Source organism: Trachemys scripta, chromosome 7 (assembly GCF_013100865.1).
Source record: "Trachemys scripta elegans isolate TJP31775 chromosome 7, CAS_Tse_1.0, whole genome shotgun sequence".
Classification (NCBI taxonomy): Eukaryota; Metazoa; Chordata; order Testudines; family Emydidae; genus Trachemys; species Trachemys scripta.
The window spans coordinates 29,204,287-29,220,488 of record NC_048304.1 but is presented as its reverse complement, the minus strand read 5'-3'; the positions used below and the strand labels follow the sequence as shown (position 1 = coordinate 29,220,488).

Sequence of the window (16,202 nt, the reverse complement as noted above, 5' to 3'; positions counted from 1 at the left end):
GGAGAAAACAGCTGCCTGTGGATTTAGAGCTCAGTCTGTGATTGAGAAGTGAACTGGTTATGGGATATAAACACCTTCCTGGGAGAAGATACTGGGACCTAAAGGGCTCTTTAACCTAACAGAGAAAAGCAGAACAAGGACCAATGGCTGGAAGCTGAAGGCAGACACATTAGAAATAAGGAACCAGAGGGTGATTGATGGAGTGAGTGGTGCAAATCAGTAATCTCTTGGTGTCTTCAAATTCAGACTGTACCCCTTTCTGGAAGAGGCTTTAGTCAAACACAAGTGATTGGGCCGAATACAGGGGTAATGGTGAAATTCTCTGGTTTGTGCTGTACATGAGGCCAGACTAGATCAGGGGAGGGCAAACTTTTTGGTCGGAGGGGCATATCAAGGTATGGAAATTGTATGGCGGGCCATCAATGCTCATGAAATTGGGGGTAGGGGTGCGGGGGCCAGAAATGAGGAAGTCAGGGTGCAGGGGGGTGAGGGCTTTGGGGGGGCCGGGGATGAGAGGTTTGGGGTGCAGGAGGGGGCTCCAGGCTGGGACTGAGGGGTTTGGAGGGTGGGAGGGGGATCAGAGATGGGGCAGGCTGTTGGGACATGGGGGGGTGAGGGCTGGGGTGGGGCTGGGGATGAGGGGCTTGGGGTACAAGAGGGGGCTATGGGCTGGGATTGAGGGGTTCAGAGGGTGGGAGGGGGATCAGGGATGCAGGCTCCGGGTGGTGCTTACCACAAACAGCTCCCGGAAGCATGTCCCCCCCTCGGCTCTAAGGTGTGGCCAGGCAGCTGTGCGCGCTGCTCCGTTTGCAGGCGCCACCCCTGCAGCTCCCATTGGCCAGGAACCGCGGCCAATGGGAGCTGTGGGGATAGCGCCTGCGGACAGGGCAGCGCGCACAGCCGCCTGGTCACGCCTCCGCGTGCTACGTAGGAGCCGGAGCGGAATCATGCCGGCTGCTTCCTGGGAGCCGCGCAGAGCAGGACAAACCCCCAACCCCGTTCCCCGGCGGGAGCTGAGGGCTGGATTAAATGGTCTGACAGGCTGTAGTTTGCCCGCCCCTGGACTAGATGGTGATGGTGTCGTCAGTGACTTAGAAAGGAGGAAGCAGGGAGGGGGTAGCCAACTCTGTTTTAGCCATTTTGAGCTAGACAGCCATGAAGTGATGGCAGAGGCAGGCTGGGATTTCAGTGTGGACAGGAGGGGACGGGTCTGGAGCAGAGAGGTAGATCTGTGAGTCAGCAGCATAGAGATGGTAGTTGAATTTGTGTTCGAGGATGAGATTACCCAGAACTAAGAGGAAGAGGGAGAAGAGAAGGGGGCCAAGGGCAGAGCCCTGTGGAACACCCACAGAAAGCAGGAGAGGTGGGGGTGAGGGGGATCTTCTGGAGGACACACTAAAGGAATGATTAGAGAGTTAGGAGGGGAACCAGGAGAGGACAAGATCTCAAGAAGAGGCTCATGGCCAATGGTGTCGAAGGCAGCTGCCAGTTGAAGGGTGATGAGGCTGGAGTACCGGTTCTGAGCTTTGGCTAAGAAGAGGTCATTAGAGACTGCGTGAGAGCGGTTTCAGTGGAGCATGTGGGGTGGAATGGGATTGCAGTGGGGCTAGGATGGAACGGGAGAGGAACTCTGTACAGTGAAACTTGGCCAGGGGCTGGCCTGTGTGCCAGGGCTGTGCTTTCTGCCATCCCTTCAACGTTGTCCCGAATTTGGCCAAGTTATAAACCTTTGAAGAATCGCAGTTCGCACAGTAAACTTGCTTGAAGCTTTCCAGCTACATTCTGGGCAGATTCTGTCCACCCTGAGCATGTTCCAGCCTGGGGGTGCAGGGCTTTCCCCGGAATTGCAGCTCTGGGCTGCTGCAGGCTGGGTGCTGGAATTATGAGCAGGGGGCCTGTCTTTCTTGTGCTCTCCATGAGCCCCTCCCCACACACACACACACCCCAGTCTGCCCAGGCACCACAGAAGAGGAAGCTGCCTGATTCAAATGCTGAGGGGGCCAAGAGCTGGAGTGGTGGTGGGGTAGAGAGTAGTAGTACGCTGGCCCGGCCCCAATGAGCTGGGGTGGTGGGGAGGAGGCTGAGGCTGGTAGGATGCAGATTGGGACTTGGAGTGGCCTGGTGCCATAGGGTTATGACTCCTGCTTTTGATGCCACCATGCTGGGGCAAATGAAAATGTGCCTGGGAGCTGGGGGTTCTGACGGGGACTAGGATAGGAAGCTTGATACCTGGAGACTGGGCCTGGCTCGCTGAGAAGAATGGTAGGGGGATGATGACCCAAGGCTGGGAAAGAGACAGGCCTGGGACACCTTGGAGGGGATGAAGCAGAAGTCTGTGCCCACTGAAGTACTCGCCTCTTCCGAGCCCAGACGGGAAGCCAAGATCCCTGCACATTAATTTGTCTTCCCAAGACCCTGCTGAGGTGAGAGGGGGTATTACCCCTGTGTGCCACAGGGCAAGCTGAGGCACAGAGAGATGAAGGGCAAAAGTCTCCACTAATGTTGGGTGTCCCAGTGGAGACAGATAGTGGCTGGTTTTTACTTAGCATTATATGGCATTTGTGTGTGCAAAGCCCAGCTCCCATTGACTTCCGATGCAGCGGTGAGTGCTCCGCACTTCTGCAAATCAGACCCCAGGGGCTCAAGCCAGACACCCAGAGAACGAGGAACACACCATTAGTGACCACTAAGTCTGGATGACGTGACTTGCCCAGCAGCACACAGGAACTCGGTGGCAGAGGCAGTGATAGACTCCAGGGCAGCCTTTACCTGCCTGAATCATGAGCCCCATCTTCCTCTCCCTGCAGCCCCCTGCCTGCTGCACTGCTCCTGCCAACTGCCGCAGCAAGGGAGGCGCTGCCCCCCAGCCATTGTGCTTTTGGGCAGCGCTGACCCAGTCCCGCTACCAGTCATGACAGGTCTGGGCATAGAACCCAGGAGTCCTGGCCCCGCCTGGCTCCCTTAAGCCACCCCGGCTCTAACCACTATATCCCACTCCCTGCCCAACGCTGGGGAAGAACCCAGCCCCCCCCCCAACACCTCCCCTTTAACGCCCGCTCCCTTTAACGCTCTGCTCCTCCCCTTTAAGGTGCTGGCTTTCTGCTCGCCAGACACTAAGTCGTCGCAAGCCGCTTCCCCTTTACGGCAGTCAGTGTGGGGGATCACAGGGTACGGCCGCGGGTGCTGCTGGGTAGCGATGGGGCGGGGCGGGATGGGGTCGGCGGCTGCTGCAGGTCGGAGCTGAGACCGGAGGAGAGGGAGAGAGAAGGGGGCGGAGCCTGTCGCAGGTAGGGGCGGGGCAACGCGGGGGGAGGACTCAGGTGTGGGGAGGGGCGGGTCTGTCTAACAGGGAGCTGGGGTCAGCCCGTATTTGCCGGGCTGGGGGGGGCCTGGGTCCAGTGGGGACCTGGAAGGGCAGGACATGGGGGGCTCTGGGTCCAGCGGGGACCAGGGGTGTGTGTGTCCACTGGGGACCTGGAAGGGCTGGCAGGGGGGCACATCTGGAATGGCCCTGGCGGGGGGGCCGGGAGTATTGCGGAGTTTGTTCATCTAGCGTGGTGGAGAGGGCCTGCCTGGTGTGGGGAGGGGACTATGACATTTAGGGTTGGGAAAAGGGGACTCCACATCTGGAATGACTTCGTCAGTATGGGGAGGACGGTACTGGGGGATTTCTTCCAGATCTGGAATGACCCAGTGAGGTACGGAGGGTGTTGCTCTCTCACATCTGGAGTGGCCCCGGCTATGGGGTATGTGTTGAGAGGAGAAGTGTCTGGAAGGGCAGTGGGGATGGGGGGATTACACCATCTCTGGCTTCTCCTCACCTGGAAGGGACCCAGAGGTATGAGAGTGTAGTGGGGGAGGGTTACTGCACATCTGGAATGGCCCTGAGTGGTACGGGATGGGTGTTGGGATTACTGCACATCTAGAATGGGCTCAGGTGGCATGGGGGCACTGGGGTGGGTTCCACCACATCTGGAATGGCCCCGGGCGATGCGGGGGGCGGTTACTGGACGGGGGGAGGGTTGGGCCAGAGGCCCCCCGTGGCTGCCCGGCCAGTGCCGAGGCCGCCGCTCCGTTCGCTCTGGCTGCAGGGGAGGCGGAGCGAGCGGCGGGGCAGCGGTGCGGAGGGCGCATTGCGGACTGAGCGCGCCGGGCTGGGCAGACGGGGGCAGGTGAAGGACGCGGGCGGGGCTGGGGCCGGGGGGAGGCGGAATTGCACGGGGCGCTGAGGTATAAGGCGGGCGGGAGGGAGGGAAGCCTTGGGTCCGGGGGGGGGGGCGGGGGGGCCCCCCGGGGGGGGGCCGGGCGGCGGGAGTCTCAGAATGACTCCGGGGTGTGTGCAGGGGGGAGCTTGTCCCGCCCGAGAGCTCCAGAATGCGCTGGGCGAGGGTGCGGTGATGGAGACTATGCATGGGGGGAGGGCGGGATGAGGGAGCAGTGGGGGCAGTTTCAAGGTGCAGTGAGGAGTCCGGGGAGATGAGGGAGCAGTGGGGGCAGTTTCAAGGTGCAGTGGGGGGTCGGGACAGATGACGGGTGCAGAGGGGAGCAGTGGGGGCAGTTTCAAGGTGCAGTGGGGCGTTGGGGAGATGCGGGGTGCGCTGGGGAAGGGTGCTGGAACAACTTGTACAGTGGGGGTGCTGAGAGCCATTGAACCGAACTATAACCCTGTGTATGATAGAAAAAACTTCAAGCCTGGGGATGCAGTAGCACCCCCCCGCCCTAGTTCTAGCACCGATAGTGCTGGGACAGTTTCCAGGTGCAGTGGGGAGTCGGGAGGGGAGAGGCGGGGTGCAGTGGTCGGGGGGGAGAGGCGGGGTGCAGTGGTGGGGGCAGTGGTCGGGGGGGAGATGGGGTGCAGTGGTGGGGGCAGTGGTCGGGGGGGAGAGGCGGGGTGCAGTGGTGGGGGCGAGAGGCGGGGTGCAGTGGGGCAGTTTCAAGGTGCAGCAGGGGGGGAAGGTGGTGGCGAGGCAGAGAACGATCTCTGTCTCTTCCGCCCCGGGAGGGGGAGTGATTGGGGGTCCCATTCGGCCCCAGAGCTGTGCAGGGAGCCGCTGGCTGAGCAACTCGTGTGCCCTGCACCGCATTGCGTCGCTATCGTCTGGGCTGCCGGCCCCCTGCTGGGGGAGGCTGGAACTGCAACCGCGGGAACCAGGGGTCATTCCAGAGAGATGAGGGAGCCCATGTACCCTCTCCCATGCGTCCCCAGATTCCCCCTTGTACCCCTTCCCCCAGGCGTCTCCCCCAGACACTCCCCTCCCCAGCCGAACGAGGACAGAAATTAAAGGGACACGGTGGGCATCAAGGAGTGGCATCTAGTGGTTAGATTTGGGGGTACAGGGGATCAGGGTGGGAGTCAGGACTTGGGTTCTAGTCCAGCTTTAGGAGGGGAGTGAGGTCTAGTGGTTAGAGCAGGGGGCTGGGAGCCAGGACTCCTGGGTTCGGTTTCCAGGTGTGTGTGTGTGGGGGGGGGGGGAGGGGGGGGGCTCGTGGTTAGAGCGGGCAGGCTGGGAGCCAGGACTCCTGGGTTCTGTTCTGAGGCCTGGCTGTGCTGAGGCCCTGAATGTGTGTTGCGGGGGGGGCGGAGTGTAGTTGTGCTAGGTCCCTGTCTCATAGCCCACCCCCCGCAGGAGCCTGGCCATGGCGACCATGGTGTACCCGCGAGAGGAGAAGTTGAGCCAGGATGAGATTGTGCTGGGCACCAAGGCAGTGATCCAAGGCCTGGAGACGCTGCGCAGTGAGCACCACTCCATCCTGGCCAGCCTGCTGGACCCCAGGAACTGCCTGGACAAGCAGCATGAGGCCAGCGCTGTGCAGGAGAAGTCCAGCCTGCTGCGCAAGTCCCTGGATGCCATCGAGCTGGGGCTGGGGGAGGCCCAGGTGAGGCCTGCACAGGGACGTGAATTGGTTATAATTGTTGTTGGGGGAGGGAGGGGGGGAGAGCCAGGATTCCTGGTTCTATACCAGCTCTGGGACCTAGTGGGTTAGGGCGGGGGCTGGGGCTTTGAACCAGGACTCCTGGGTTCTAGTCCCAGGTCTGTTGCTGGCAGCATGACCCTGGAGGCAAGTCCAGTTTCTGTCTGAAAAGGGACAGCGGCCCCACCCTGGGGGCAGATGTGGCCTGTGGGTAGTGTCAGGGCTCTTGTGGAGTTGGGGGGAGAGGGGGGCAGCGGGGCCTGTGGGGTGGAGGAGGGCAAGGAGTTCCTGTGAGGGAGAGAGAGGCTGGTGGGGGGGCAAGGGGAGTGGGGAGGGTGAGGGGGATGGAGGCTGGGGAACACAGGGAGGCAGTGTTAGGTGGGGGAACAGTGGGTACCTGTCAGGGGGTGGGGAGGTCACGGGGCAGGAGGGCGTTGAAAGGGATGTAGTTATGGGGGGCAGTGGGTGCCAGGGGGCAGGGGGAGGGCTGTAGTTGCAGGGGGCAGTGGGTGTTGGGGGATAAGGGGAGGGCTGTGGTTGCCATGGGGCTTGTCCCATCTCGCATCCCCCCAGGTGATCATTGCTCTGTCGAGCCACCTGAGTGCGGTGGAGTCGGAGAAGCAGAAGCTGCGGGCCCAGGTGCGGCGCCTGGTGCAGGAGAACCAGTGGCTGCGGGACGAGCTGGCGGGCACCCAGCAGAAGCTGCAGCGCAGCGAGCAGGCCGTGGCGCAGCTGGAGGAGGAGAAGAAGCACCTGGAGTTCATGAACCAGATCAAGAAGTTTGATGATGACATCTCCCCCTCGGTGCGTCCCCCAGAGCCAGGACTCCTGGGTTCTCTCCCAGCTCTGGGATGGGAGTGGAGTCTAGTGGGTTAGAGCATGGTGGGCGGGAACCAGGACTCCTGGGTTCTCTCTGCGGTTCTGGGAGGGCAGCGAGGTCTAGTGGTTAGAACAGCAGCGTGGGGCTGGGCTCCCACCTGCTCCCCAGGCTTGCGTGGGAAAGCTCCAGCCCTCATTGCCTTCTCCCTGCCCAGGAGGAGAAGAATGGAGAGGCAGCCAAGGACTCGCTAGATGACCTGTTCCCCAGCGATGATGACCAGGGCCAAGGTGAGCTGCCCGGCTGCCAAGGTGAGTGCTGCAGGGCAGGGGCCAGCTCTCTGCCTGTGGGCCCTCACGGCCTCTCTCTCCCGCAGGGCCGACGCCCGGCAGCGGGGAGGCCGCGGCCCAGCACGGGGGCTATGAGATCCCAGCACGGCTGCGCACACTGCACAACCTGGTGATCCAGTACGCCTCACAGGGGCGCTACGAGGTGGCCGTGCCGCTCTGCAAGCAGGCACTGGAGGACCTGGAGAAGACCTCGGGCCATGACCACCCCGATGTGGCCACCATGCTCAACATCCTGGCATTGGTGTACAGGTGGGGAATTGAAAATGGGGCCTTCCACCTCTCTGGGGCACCAGCTCTGATCTGGTGCCAGAGGGCAGGACCGGCTGGGTCTGGAGAATGGAACATGGGGCCTTTCCCTTCTAGGGAGCGCCGGCTCTGATCTGGCACCAGGGGGTAGGGACTGGCTGGCTTAGGGGGGCAGGGAATAGGACATGAGGTCTTTCCCCTCAGGAGGCACCAGCTCTGATCTGGCGCCAGTGAGAAAGTCAGCCAGTTTGGGTGGTCTCAGTTCCTGGCAGTACCCACCCCGCTTGGCCATAAATGGCCATCTGGGTGTTAGCCTCAGCGGGGATCCAAGGGCTTGGTGGGCCTTGGAAATGGGGGTCCCTGCTACGTTTGGACAGCAAGAGCCTCCCCCACCCCAGGGCTGTGCTCAGGGCCCCTACCCTCAGGGCTTGTAGCACATGGGTCTGACTGGGGACCCTCTGCCCGCGCCACAGGGACCAGAACAAGTACAAGGAGGCTGCTCATCTTCTCAACGACGCGCTGGCCATCCGAGAAAAAACCCTGGGCAAGGACCACCCTGCTGTGAGTGTGCCATGGCTGGGGGCTGGGAGTCACGATGCCTGGGTTCTATCCCCGGCTCACAGAGGGGAGTCAGGCCTAGTGGCTTAAAACAGGGAGCTGGGACTCCTCCGGGTTTCTGTCGCCAGCCCTGGGAGGGGAGTGGGGTGTAATGGTTAGAGCGGCATCTGGGAGCCAGGACTCCTGGGTTCTGTCCCTGGCTGGGATGGGGGGAGTGGGGTGTAGTGGTTACAGCGGGGGGGCTGGGAGCCAGGACTCCTGGGTTCTGTCCCTGGCTGAGGGAGTAGAGTCTGGTGGCTAGAGCAGGGGGGATGGGTGTTGTAGGTGGGTGGCTCAAGTCTGCGCTGCACTGTTACCCCAGACTCATCCCAGGGGCTAGGGTCTGAAAGTGCCATGAACTCCCCCTGGGCAGAGCGGGGACCCACTGTGGGGGGCTGGCGGGAACTGTGGCCAGGGGCTGCCGTGCTGCGTGGACGATGACACCCCTCTGCCCCCGCAGGTGGCTGCCACCCTGAACAACCTGGCTGTGCTGTACGGCAAGAGGGGCAAATACAAGGAGGCCGAGCCGCTGTGCAAGAGAGCGCTGGAGATCCGCGAGAAGGTGGGGGGCAGTGCTGGGTCATGGCTGTGAGGGGTGGGCTGCAGATCAGTGAGCGGGGATGGATGGAGGCTGGGGGGTTGGCAAGTGGGCGTGGCCATTGGGTGGGTCTGTGAGAGGGGATACAGCTGAGGGTGGGGTCAGTGAGGGGGTGCAGCCATGGGGCCGGAAGGTGGTACAGGTAGGGAAGCAGGCTGGGGAACCCAGGAGCAGGTGCAGCTGGGGGTTGGCAGTGTGGTGCAGCGTGATCTGGGCAGGGCAGGGGATGCCATGTGAGTCGGGGGCAGAGCTGGGTGAGTCCCCAGGGTGCTTTTTGATCCCGTGTACCAGATCCACAGGATCTGGGCTGCACCCCCAGCTCTTGATCAGTCTCTTGGAGAAACCCCTTAGCATGCCAGAGCCCAGGGGCCTCACTCTTCCTCCAGGGCAGGCCACGCGGCCTCCCTGCCTGCCTGCTGAGACTGGCCCTCAGCCCCCCTGTTCCTGGTGGAGACTTGTCCACTCTGCAGGGGTTAATACACTGACATCAAACCGCCGGGTTCATGGTCACCGGGACCACAGTGTGGGAAGCCCCCAGGTTAGCACAGGCAAAGGAAGGTAATGCCTGACGGTCAGCCCAGACAGGCTCTGTCACTCTCTGACAGTCAGTCCCCAGGGGAGAGCGCCCAGGCCCCGTCCATCAGCCAGTCTGTCTCCTCCCAGCCCTCTGGTCTCCAGCTGGGGTCTCTGCTCCGCTTCCCGGCTGAGAGGCAGGGGGCCCCTCCTCCCTCGGGGCGCTAGTTGCTGGGGGTCAGTGTCCTGGCGATTGGGTTTGCCATTGTCTTGTCGGGTTTTCCTCTGGTCAGTCTTGCATGGCCCTTTTAATGACTCATTCACTCCACTCAGACAGCTAGGTGACGTACACCCACCGCTGTGTCCCTTAGCCTGCCCAGAGAACCAGCTTCATCCCTTCCCCCCACCCCGGGTAGCCAGAGAAAGAGCAGGGGAAACTGAGGCACACATAGGCTTTGTCAAATCTATTGCCAAAACTTCCCACTTTGTCATCGTCCCCCTGCCCCCAGGTGCTGGGTCGGTTCCACCCCGACGTGGCAAAGCAGCTGAACAACCTGGCACTGCTGTGTCAGAACCAGGGCAAGGCGGAGGAGGTGCAGTACTACTATGGGCGGGCGCTGGAGATCTACGAGAGCCGCCTGGGGCCCGATGACCCCAACGTTGCCAAGACCAAGAACAACCTGGTGAGAGCTGGTGCCGAGTGCAGGCAGGCAGACAGCCCCCGCACACGCACGCCGGGTGGGGGAGAGGATCCCGGACTCCTGGGTTCTAGCCCCTCTGTTGACACTGTGGGATTGTGTGCAGGACCCATCCCTTCGCGGTGCCTATGTTTCCCCCTGCAGATGGCGAGGGCAGCATCTGCCCTTCCCCAGGGCTGAACGTGGGCTCTGGGCTTCTCAAGGGAACGGGGCACATGAGGGCAAAGGCCCCGTGGGGAGGCAGAGAATGCTGCCCCCACCTCGGAGACTGCCTGGCCCAGCCTCGCCCCCTTGTGGCCAGATTGGGCAGTGCAGGCCAGAGCTGGGTAGCAGAGAGGAACCACCAGGTGTCTGTGCCCAGCAGCCTGGACAGAGACAGCCCTCCGTGCTTGGCCCTGCCCCTGCTTGGCCCTTCCTGCCCTCAGGATCCGCGAGTAGACGCCCATGCTCACCATGCTGACCCTGGCTCTGCCCCACAGGCATCCTGCTACCTGAAACAGGGCAAGTACAAAGAGGCCGAGGCGCTGTACAAGGAGATCCTGACTCAGGCGCACGAGAAGGAGTTTGGCTCAGTCAATGGTGAGTCTGGGATGGGGGCACTCTCCTCTCTGTCAGGGCTGGCCCCAATGCCCCAGTATGGCATTAAGAGGCGCTGTGCTGCAGGGAGTGGGATGGGGCTCTCCCCTTGCAGTCCCACTCCAGAGGCAGCTGTGCGGGGCAGGAGCCATTGGAGTGCTACTGTAACCCACCCCTCCCTGTCTGTCCCTGCAGGAGAGAACAAGCCAATCTGGATGCATGCAGAGGAACGCGAGGAGAGCAAGGTACCTGGGCGTGGGAGTGCAGGGCTGTCAGGAGCACTGGGGTCTCAGTGGGATGCTGAGGGGACCTGCCCTGGTTGCTCCCCCTGCACAGTGACTGGGAGTATCCTGTCTGTCTATGCCCCCCACAGGACAGGCGCAAGGACAGTGTCCCCTACAGGGAGTACGGCAGCTGGTACAAGGCCTGCAAGGTGGACAGGTGAGTTCGGCTTCTGGGGGACAACATCCAGAGCCCCATTGGAGGGTGGCAGTGCTCTCCTACACCCCGCTCATCATTCAGGCTCCACCCCCTCACAGCAACTGTCTGGGAATTAGAGGAAGGGGGACTGGGAGCCAGGACTCCTGGGTTGTATCCCTGCTCTGGGGGTCAGGGGGAGTCTAGTGGGTTGGAACAGGTGGGGTGGGAGCCAGGACTCCTAGCTGCTATCCCCAGCTCTCTCCCTGTTTTATGTTGGTTGAGCCTCTCCCCCTCTACCTCAGTTTCCCCTGTGACACACTGTGCTGAGCAGGCTGTTACTTATCGCTCCCTCTGGGTCCCCTCTCCTGCCCACAGCCCCACAGTGAACACGACCCTGAAGAGCCTGGGGGCTCTGTACCGGCGCCAGGGCAAGCTGGAGGCCGCTGAGACGCTGGAGGAGTGTGCCATGAAAACCCGCAAGCAGGTACCACCAGGCCCGGGGAGAGAGGGGGCTGAACTGGTTTCCTCCAATTCCCTTCCCCACTCCACTTGGTCTAGTGGGTTAGCGTAGGGGGCTGGGAGCCAGGACCCCTAGGTTCTATCCCAGCTCTGCGAGGGGAGGGGTGTATAGTGGGTTAGAGCAGGGGGCTGGGAGCCAGGACCCCTGGATTCTGTCTGTGTTGTGGTGTTCTGATCTCTGTCTCCCCCCGGTGGAATGATTTTAATTATTATTGAAATCAGGAAGCAGGAAACTCCCCTCCCAGAGCTATGGATGGAACCCAGGAGTCCTAGCTCCCTGTCCCCTCCCAACCTTCACACAGGTTGCCAGGATGTCAAATGTCATTTTAAGTGGGTTTATTTTTAAAAAAGAAGAGTGTCTTGCATTTCCCTGAGAACAATTGGATGCCGGTGGTCTCCCCACAGGGTGTGCACGCCATCAGCCAGACCAGGGTGGTGGAGCTGCTGAAGGACGGGGGCCGGTCGGAGCGCCGGCCCAGCCGGGAGAGCCTGCCCAACAGTGCTGCCAAGGCTGAGAACGGGCCCGAGCCCGAGGACGGGATAGGCACGGAATGGGCTGGGGTGAGAGACACTGCTGCAGGGGGCAGGGCCAGAATGCCAGGGGCCTCTTAGCATGGTATCTCCACCAAGCATCTCCCCCACATCCCCCTGCAGTCAGCCCCCGCTGGGTATCCCCCCCGGGTCGGCCCCAGGGGCCCACCCCACCTCCTCTCACCCCAAGCAGAGCCATGGGGTGGAAATCACGGGTGTGTGGGATATGGGGGATCACATGGGGATACCCCCCCCCGAACTCCATCTCCCACCCCAGGCCTGCTCCGGAGCCCTGCTCCAGATGGGGTGTATTTGCAGGGGAGTGTCAGGCGGGGTCTGTCAGGGTGTCCCCGTGTGACTCGTCCTGCCCCCCAGGATGGCTCTGGAGGCCTGCGCCGGAGTGGCTCCTTTGGGAAGCTGCGGGACGCCCTGCGCCGGAGCAGCGAGATGCTGGTGAAGAAGCTGCAGGGGAGCAGCCCCCAGGAGCCCAGGAACCTGGGGTGAGTTCAGCCCCCATATTCTGCTGTCCAGCTCTGTCTGTCTGTCTCTTGGGCATCCCCTTTCCTCCAGCCCTTCCTATTGGACTTATCCCTCACCAGCCTCTGCCCATGTGTGCCTTGAGGAGTGAGGGCAGGACTCCTGGGTTCTATCTCTGTGAGGAGAGGTGGGGGAACGAGAGCCCGGACTCCTGGGTTCTCTCTCTGACTCTGCTGGGACTCTGTTCTCTTCCCCTTCAGGATGAAACGGGCCAGTTCCCTGAACTTCCTCAACAAGAGCATGGAGGAGTCGAGCCCGGTGAGAAGTGGGCAGGGGCAGAATAGGGGCATGCAGCGTGGGCCCCTCCCCTCAAGCTTGCCACCCACCTCATGCCCCCGCCTGCTGCCCCTGGCCTGACTCCTGCCCCCAGACACTGCTGCAGCCCTGTCCCCCGGGGGCGGATGCTGGTCACTACTGGGGGGAGGGAACCTTGTTATGCCCTCGAGCTGGGCCCCCCAGGTGCTGTGGGGATGCTGGATTGGGCCTATGCCAGACCCCCCGCACAGGGAGGGGAAGGGGCCACACACCTGCAGGGGTGTGTTTGTGTGGGCATCTGCCCATGGTGGGAGCTCCCTGCTCTGCCTGCCAAGCTCATGTCAGCACTGACTGTCCCAGTCCGCTGCTCACGAACCCCCCCACCCCAGGGTCATGCCTAGCTTACAGCCCCACATGCCCTCAGGGCCAGGGGGTCCCACAGGTGCTTGGGTGGGGGATGGGGAACTCTTCTGAATGTTCCCCTGTATGTATGTGGAGGGGGAGAGGCAGGGGTCACAGGAGTCCCCATCTCCTGCCTCAGGCCTTGACCCCCTCCCCTGCCCAGCTTCATCCCTATCTAAGGGAGTGGCCCTGTCTAACCCCGCCCCCCCGACCTTCTCTGTCCCCTGCAGCCAACCAGCAACAGCCTCTCAGAGAGCCGGGGCCTGAGCGCCAGCACTGTGGACCTGTCCAGACGCAGTTCCTTGCTGGGGTGACCCTGGATCCCTACAGACACCCCCACAGATACCCCCACAACTCCCGTGGGCCACAGTAGAGGAGACCACACCTGCTGTTACACCTCCATTGGCTGGCTCCCCTCTCCACCCAGTGTGTAGTGACGGGGGAGGGCCGTATCCCCAGATAGAGACTAGGGCCTCCCCACCCTCCGTGTGGCACGGCCTGGCCCCTCCTGCTCTGGGATCTCAGGCCATTCACTCACATGCTGCTGTAGGGACAATTCCCTATTGGGAGTGGGGGGTGCCCCTTCATCCCCCAGCTCCACCCCCTTAGCTGCCCTTAGATGCCCTGAGCTGCCGTCACCCCTCGGGCTAGGGATGTGATGCTGGGCTGGGCTGGGGAGACTCGTCTGTGGGGCTGGGGGGTGCTGGTGGGGAGGTGTAGGGGGGGGCGTTCAGGAGGAAACCTCTGGAACTCTGCTGCTGGGTTGGAGAAGGGGAGCAGGAGGTGAGTTACAGCTGCCCCCCTCACTACTGGGTCGTTTTTCCTTTGTATTTATGTTTTGTTCTCAGGGAGTCCCCTCTGGCGGGGAGCCCCCCGTTTGCCCCATGCTGCCCCCAGACCGGCTGGGAAATCCCTCCCCCTTTGTCCGTTCAGATGCAGAAGCTGCTGCTGCTCGGTATCTAGCTCCTGTGAGCTGTCTTCCCCCACCTTCTCTGCACCCTCCACCTACCCAGAATCCTCCCTGCCCCATAGCAGGGGGCAAGCCCTCCTGGCTGAAGGAGGCTGGCGCATGTGTTGTCACTACTGCCCCCCCTGGTTTGCATGGTCCTGGTGCAAGCTGGTGAACCCGCCCCACTCCCCCCTGGCTCTTCAACACTAACTCCGCTGCTGGTGGGGGGTGTCTCATTTCCTTCTAGATAGAGCCTGAGCCTTACACTGGAAAACACTAGCCCCTCTGAGGCCTGGGGGGACGGGAATGGTGATGTCGGTGTCACACAATTCATTTCCCTCCCCAGCCTGTCACATCTCTATACTCTGCCATTGAACACAGGCATAGTCCCCAACCGCTGCTGTGCCTCAGAGCGGGCAGGGGGCACTGTTACTGCCCTCTGAGGGGAGTCGGGGGGGGAGGGGGAAGAGGCTGCTATGGAAAATCTCCTCCTAACCTGCGAGGGGCCTAGCTCAGGTCCCTCCTCATCCTCCCCTCCCCGGGGTCCCCTGAGCCTTCACTGCTTTACCCACCTGCCTGTTCCCCTGTTGGGGAACCCATTGGAGGGTGGGGCACCTGCTGAGTTTGCTCTGGATTTATCAGTGTTGCTGTAGAAATAAAAGGTACTTCAAAATCTCTGTGTGGGGCTCTGCCTTCTTGGGGCCTTCCCCTCCAGGGGGTGCTGGCTCTGATCTGACCCTAGGGTGGGAGGACGGGACATGGGGCTGTTCCCCACTAGGGGATGCTATCTCTGTTCCAGCACCAAGAAGTTACATTATTGGGGAATCCAGATCTGTGGAATTGGCCTCTGCCCCCTTGAGACAAGTCTGGCAGCCCCCCCATGGGGCCCAGCTTAGTGGTTTAAGGCCCTGGATATCCTCAGCTGCAGTTTCAGTTCTGAGCTCCTCTGCTGGAAGCAGGTCACTGCCTCCTGGCCCAGGCTCGGCCACCATGGGCCAGGCCCCACAGTATGAGTTCAGCTAAGGCCCTCGTGAGGTTTGAGAACTAGCACGTGTGGGACCTTGCTTTGCCCCTGCCAGGGGAGTCGTTTCCCAGCATCTCTCCACCACCAGTGCAGAAAGGAAGGCTGTGATTGGCCCATCATCCCAGGGCTCTGGGAGCTGGGGCTTGAAGAAAAGCACCTCCTAGTGTGCCCCTGCCAGCAATTTGAATACATTTACATAAATTTACATATGGACAACACCTGTCCCTACCCCAAACATAGGCATTTCCTTGTATTCATTCCACAGGTGCCCAGTCCCCATTTATCCCACAGTCTGTCACCCCAGCCCATGCTATTGGGATGCTGCCTTTCCCTGGCTGCCTAGAGAAAGGAAGCCAATCAGAGCTGCTGGATATGCTGATGGACTGGAGCAGCCAGACCCTTCCCCAGCAGTGATGGCTCGTCCCCCACCTCTAAGCCAACTTGTGTGCCCTTACCTTTTTAATGGTGCTGGAAGCCCTTCCACGCTGCCCCTCCTCAAGGCCTGGCTGACCCGCTCCCCAATCTCAGAGAGGAGTCAGGCTTTTGGGGGGAAGGGAGGTGCCCTTGCCCAAGCAGGCCCCAGGGGGAATTTCCCCATCACTTGGCTATGGGAGTTCCCTAGCAATGGGACCCCAGGAGGGTAGCCCTAGTATGAGCTGTATTGAGGCCTATGCTGGAATTGCATGCTATCACTTTAAAGGCTGAAAGAAGAACAGGAGTACTTGTGGCACCTTAGAGACTAACAAATTTATTAGAGCATAAGCTTTCGTGGACTACAGCCCACTTCTTCGGATGCAGTAAGGGTTCCTGGTTCTGCTTGCAGGTTAAGGGGCTCTATAGTAAAGCCTGCATGCGTTTGAGCAGAGTTGGTTTGTGGCTAGTCAGCCTACTGCAACGTGAGGTGAACTGAATCATTCTGTTTTTTTTAAGGAGCAGCCTGCTTTGTCTCTCTCTGATGTTGGGTTTGTGTGTGTTTTCATTCTGATTTCTCAGAAATAAAGTAGCGTTATGTTTCAACCTTCCAGCAGGAATATTTTGTGTTTTCTTCACCTTCTCTATCTGTATGTCATGAGATATAACAGGCGCCATCCCGGGACTCTGCTATTCCCTGATATGCTCTTTACAGTGCCCCCTGTAAAGGCCAGGGCTGGAGTAGCCAGAAGTTCCCCCAGTCAGAGCTCCTGCTTCACACCCTACAGCACCCCCTGGTGGCAGGAGAGGCTGGGAGCTCCTCAGCCAGCTCTCCTCTCCACAGTG

The 16,202-nt window shown here is 61.2% G+C and overlaps 1 protein-coding gene across 4 annotated transcripts; it reads left to right on the top strand.

Annotated features, from left to right (window-relative positions):
• The first annotated feature begins 3,203 nt into the window (after positions 1-3,203).
• Positions 3,204-14,594, top strand: KLC2 (kinesin light chain 2). Of its 4 annotated transcripts, none has more exons than XM_034775141.1 (16): positions 3,204-3,287; positions 5,628-5,877; positions 6,487-6,717; positions 6,948-7,041; positions 7,107-7,329; positions 7,800-7,887; positions 8,384-8,485; positions 9,544-9,717; positions 10,212-10,311; positions 10,504-10,553; positions 10,682-10,749; positions 11,104-11,212; positions 11,653-11,808; positions 12,154-12,278; positions 12,516-12,573; positions 13,203-14,594. In XM_034775141.1, exons 2-16 carry the CDS (start codon positions 5,638-5,640, stop codon positions 13,284-13,286), a joined length of 1,902 nt encoding a protein of 633 aa, XP_034631032.1. In that variant the 5' UTR covers positions 3,204-3,287; positions 5,628-5,637; the 3' UTR covers positions 13,287-14,594. The 4 variants fall into 4 exon arrangements, with proteins under 4 accessions (XP_034631032.1, XP_034631031.1, XP_034631030.1 ...); XM_034775140.1 differs by lacking the exon at positions 3,204-3,287 and adding an exon at positions 3,648-3,698; XM_034775139.1 differs by lacking the exon at positions 3,204-3,287 and adding an exon at positions 3,725-3,746 and having other exon boundaries at positions 6,948-7,020.
• The last annotated feature ends 1,608 nt before the right edge of the window (positions 14,595-16,202 follow it).

Coding starts and splice junctions, on each gene's coding strand:
- KLC2 (XM_034775138.1), top strand. Junction 7,330..7,799: donor ATCCTGGCATTGGTGTACAG/GTGGGGAATTGA, acceptor CCCGCGCCACAG/GGACCAGAACAAGTACAAGG. Junction 11,213..11,652: donor CCATGAAAACCCGCAAGCAG/GTACCACCAGGC, acceptor GTCTCCCCACAG/GGTGTGCACGCCATCAGCCA.